This window comes from Etheostoma cragini, unplaced genomic scaffold (genome assembly GCF_013103735.1).
Source record: "Etheostoma cragini isolate CJK2018 unplaced genomic scaffold, CSU_Ecrag_1.0 ScbMSFa_4658, whole genome shotgun sequence".
NCBI classification, from domain to species: Eukaryota; Metazoa; Chordata; class Actinopteri; order Perciformes; family Percidae; genus Etheostoma; species Etheostoma cragini.
Window position 1 is genome coordinate 6720 of NW_023269052.1, and position 4035 is coordinate 10754.

Below are 4035 nucleotides of genomic sequence, written 5' to 3' on the forward strand. Positions count from 1 at the left end.
GCTGCATTCTCTCTAACGTCCAGCAGGGGGAGACTCCTTAAAGCTGCATTCTCTCTAACGTCCAGCAGGGGGAGACTCTTTAAAGCTGTATTAATCTAACTAAAACATTACGTATAATTTCCTGTAAATGGGGTTTATTGCCCATAAATTCCAAAAATAATTGTTAAACTAAAATCAATAACTTAGTGTTATGTAGTGTTGAAAAAGTCAAAAAAGTCAGAAGTGTTGAAAAAAGGGACAAAATCTTTAGAAAAAGTTAAAAACATAATAATAAGCATCAACAAAAGTGTTGATTTTCAATTTTTAAAGGAGGCAACACGAGGGTTAAAGTAACACTATGTAACTTTCCCTCTTCGGTCGCCCTATAGGTTGTCTCTGGAACTACGCCCGCCCCCCCCGCCCACCTGTATGCGGAGTAACAGGGACTGGTTGGTGTTCTCCAGCCTCCTCTGTCTCTCCTCCATCTCTCGGGCTCGCTGTTGTTCCTTCTGTAGTTTGCGGATGTAGTCCACCGACGCCTTCAGGATGGTTCCTTTGTTCCACCTCGATTCCCTGATCAACCAATCACAGGCCTCGCCTCGTTAAGAGTCACACACACACACACACACAGCACTACCCAACGTAACGAGGGGCATTTATCACAGTTTGAAAGGTATAAATGTAGATTTTTGTTTAACTGTGTGGAATCATAAATGCATCAAGTGAAAAATTGTCTCAAATAAAAGCTGCTGTTAAAATAACAGTTTCTTTGTCTATTTGTGTCCAATGTTTGACTTTATGTTGGACTGTCTCTAGTCTCCCTTCCCCAGACCCTCCTCCACAGCGCTGCGGAGGAGGGTCTGCTAGTCCACACAGCATTCTGGGGTCTTTCGGTTTATTGGCATTTCTTTCAACCAATCACAATCATCGTGGGCGGGGCTAAAGAGTCTCAGGAAGGAAGTTGTTTTGGTGGAACATGTGTTCGTTCAGAAGTAGTTTCAGTCGTCAACAGAGACTCCGATGGTTCAGTTGGATAGTCTAGCTAGCTGTCTGGATTTACCCTGCAGAGACCTGAGGACCAGGTAACCATAGTCCCCAGAATTCAGCTGCAGGTTACAGCACCAACACAGAGACAGAGGACGGGGACGGGGACGGACATCCGGCGGGATTTCCGGCGGCACCGTTACGCGTTCAATGAAACCTTGCGTATACAAACTAGACACAAACCAACCAGCTGACAGCGGTAGAAACTACCATGAAACCTGATCAAAGACTCGGATATCAACCGGTCTCTGGATACGAGTAGGCCTTTTCTAGAAGCTGGTTGAAGGAATGAAAGAAGGACGCTGCGTTCACACCATAGAATGTATATATGTACATACATACACTGAATATTACTGTTAACGGTCTATGGTTCACGCGCTCCAACGAGCCCTAAACCGCTAGAAAACACGGCTCCATGTAAACGGGAACATTCCCTTTCATTAGCTATGGAAACAGCTCAGTCTGAGTGCAGTTGTAGTGTTTCTCGTTGTGAAATGCTTCAGACTTTAATCTGAGCCCTGCAGTACTGTCTGAAGTACTGCGCTGAAGTATTAGTACACAGCAGAGAGAGGACGGGGGGTTTACTCACGGGTCGCTGGATTTGGGGATGAGCGCTCCGAGTTCTTTGATCCGATCGTTGATGTTGAACCTCCGCCTCCTCTCGACTGAAACACACAGCATCAACATGGTTAGATGTTATACACACACACACACACACACACACATATATATATATATATATATATATATATATATATATATATATATATATATATATATATATATATATATATATATATATATATATATATATATATATATATATATTTACATATGTATGTTTATTAATACAATATCATCAGCTGCTGTTCATTCAACACTGTAAATGTTGCAGAAACATATTGAAAGAAGGTCTGGTTAGTCCACACGGCATTCTGGGATTTGGAGGAACTCCTGCTCTGGTTTATCGGCATTTCTTTAAACCAATCACAGTAGTTTCAGTCGTCAACAGAGACTCCGATTGGACAGATAGTCTAGCTAGCTGTCTGGATATACCCTGCAGAGACCTGAGGACCAGGTAACCATAGTCCTAGTCCTGCAGTTACCATGACAACAAGGCGCAGGAAAGGCGACCAAAAAATAAGCGATTAAAATGGTGAGAAAGAGGATACGAAAAGACGGTAAAAAGGTGACGAAAAGGTGACAAAAAAGCGACAAAAAGACGGTAAAAAGGTGACAAAAAAGCGCTAAAAAGACAACAAACAGACGGTAAAAAAGTGACAAAAAAAGGCGACAAAAAAGGCGTCAAAAGGACAATAAAAAGGTGACAAAAAAGCACTAAAAAGACAACAAAAAGACGTTAAAAGGGCGACGAAAAGGCGACGAAAATGCAACAAAAAGGCGACAAAAAAAGACGGTAAAAAGTCAGTAAAATCCAGCGGAGTGGAACGTTGTGGATGTAACCCTCCTTCCTTTCATCCTTCCTCCCTTCTCTGCATTTCTTTCCTTCCCTACATTGTTCCTTTCTTCCATCTTCTTTCCTTCCTTTCTTTTTCCCATCCTTCCTCATCTATTCTTACTTCACTTTCCTTCCGTTATCCCTTCCTTCCCTTTCTCCTTCCTTCCACCCTTCTTCCCTTCCCTCTTTCTCTGACTCCTGCTCGTTAAATCTGAATATTTTCTAGTTCCAGTGACCTGAAGAATACTCACTGAGGTTGTGGTTGTCTTTCTTTTGTCTCTCTTTCATCATCGCTTTGGTCTCCACCTCTACAACAACAACACAAACAGTTAAAGAGCAATTAAAAAACATAAAAAAAACTGAAATTTAACAGACATTTAACAGACATTGAACAGCCGTTTGACAGACCTTTAACAGCCATTGAATCAAACACATTTTGACGGGAAGACAACACAAGGGTTAAAATTATTAGACGTTAGCTTTGATACAGCTTTCGCAAAGTAGAGCCAGAACAATTTCCTGTTCAAGCGAGGAGATTTCACATAAGAGAAGTGAGATTCAGCTTGTATCTTCCAGAGAAGCCGATTGGCAATAGTAGAAAGGCTCGCAGCTGATTGGCTAGGAGAGGTGCGGCTGCTCCAGGTGTCTGCAGATGATCAATAATCAGTTCAAAATGAGAATCCTGTTTAAGTTCAGCAGGTTAACATCATCAACCTATTATTAACGCAAAAACGTTAGCGACACAAACGTTAGCGACACAAACGTTAGCAAAGCAAACGATAGCGACACAAACGTTAGCAAAGCAAACGATAGCGACACAAACGTTAGCAAAGCAAACGATAGCGACACAAACGTTAGCCAAGCAAACGTTAGCGACACAAATGTTAGCGACACAAACGTTAGCGAAGCAAACGATAGCGACACAAACGTTAGCCAAGCAAACGTTAGCGACACAAATGTTAGCGACCCAAACGTTAGCGAAGCAAACGTTAGCGACACAAACGTTAGCGACACAAACGATAGCTTTTAGTTATTCGGTGGTGCGCGGTGGTTTTTGGGAGGAGTAGTTCCTTCGCTCGATGACGAGAGTCCGTACGCAGTCTCGTACCCGTGACTTGTTTTAGTGTCGCACGCGTCCGTCGTCATGACAACAGCCGAGCTGAGGAAGACCAATGGGCAAAAGACCCGGCGTTTCCCTTCAGGCTCGATACTTTAATTTAAAACATCGTAATATCATATCGACCGTTTTCTGTTCAAGTTCAAACACGACGTTAGATTTGATTTCAGAGACATTTGAAGCTTTTTAACGAGACGTTCAGTTGCAGAAAAACCTAAAAAAACTCTTTTCAGCTGAAACAGCAGAACGTTCATGTTGACTGGACAGGAAGTGGGAACTGATGATGTAGGAAAACATGTGTGTGTGTGTGTGTGTGTGTGTGTGTGTGTGTGTGCGTGCAACAGGACTAAGAGGAAGTCATGATGTTGACTCATCAATTTGAAGAAGAAGAAGAACAGATTGTCCGCAAAAAAGAGGGGAACAGGGTGAATGGGGG

General features: G+C 42.5%; 1 protein-coding gene across 1 annotated transcript; it reads right to left on the reverse strand.

The window, feature by feature from the left end:
• Positions 1-362: 362 nt before the first annotated feature.
• Positions 363-2903, reverse strand: LOC117941219 (transcription factor EC-like). Its single transcript, XM_034866308.1, has 4 exons — positions 2891-2903; positions 2734-2790; positions 1613-1688; positions 363-552 (listed from the first exon to the last, which is right to left on the reverse strand). The coding sequence occupies exons 1-4, from the start codon at positions 2901-2903 to the stop codon at positions 363-365; spliced, it is 336 nt and encodes a 111-aa protein (XP_034722199.1).
• Between the last annotated feature and the right edge of the window lie 1132 nt (positions 2904-4035).

What these genes read in the sequence shown, in the direction of transcription:
- LOC117941219 (XM_034866308.1), bottom strand. An exon ending in GAAAGACAACCACAACCTCA is followed by an intron (nt 1,689 to 2,733) that starts GTGAGTATTCTT and finishes TGTGTGTTTCAG; the next exon opens with TCGAGAGGAGGCGGAGGTTC. An exon ending in ATCCCCAAATCCAGCGACCC is followed by an intron (nt 553 to 1,612) that starts GTGAGTAAACCC and finishes TTGGTTGATCAG; the next exon opens with GGAATCGAGGTGGAACAAAG.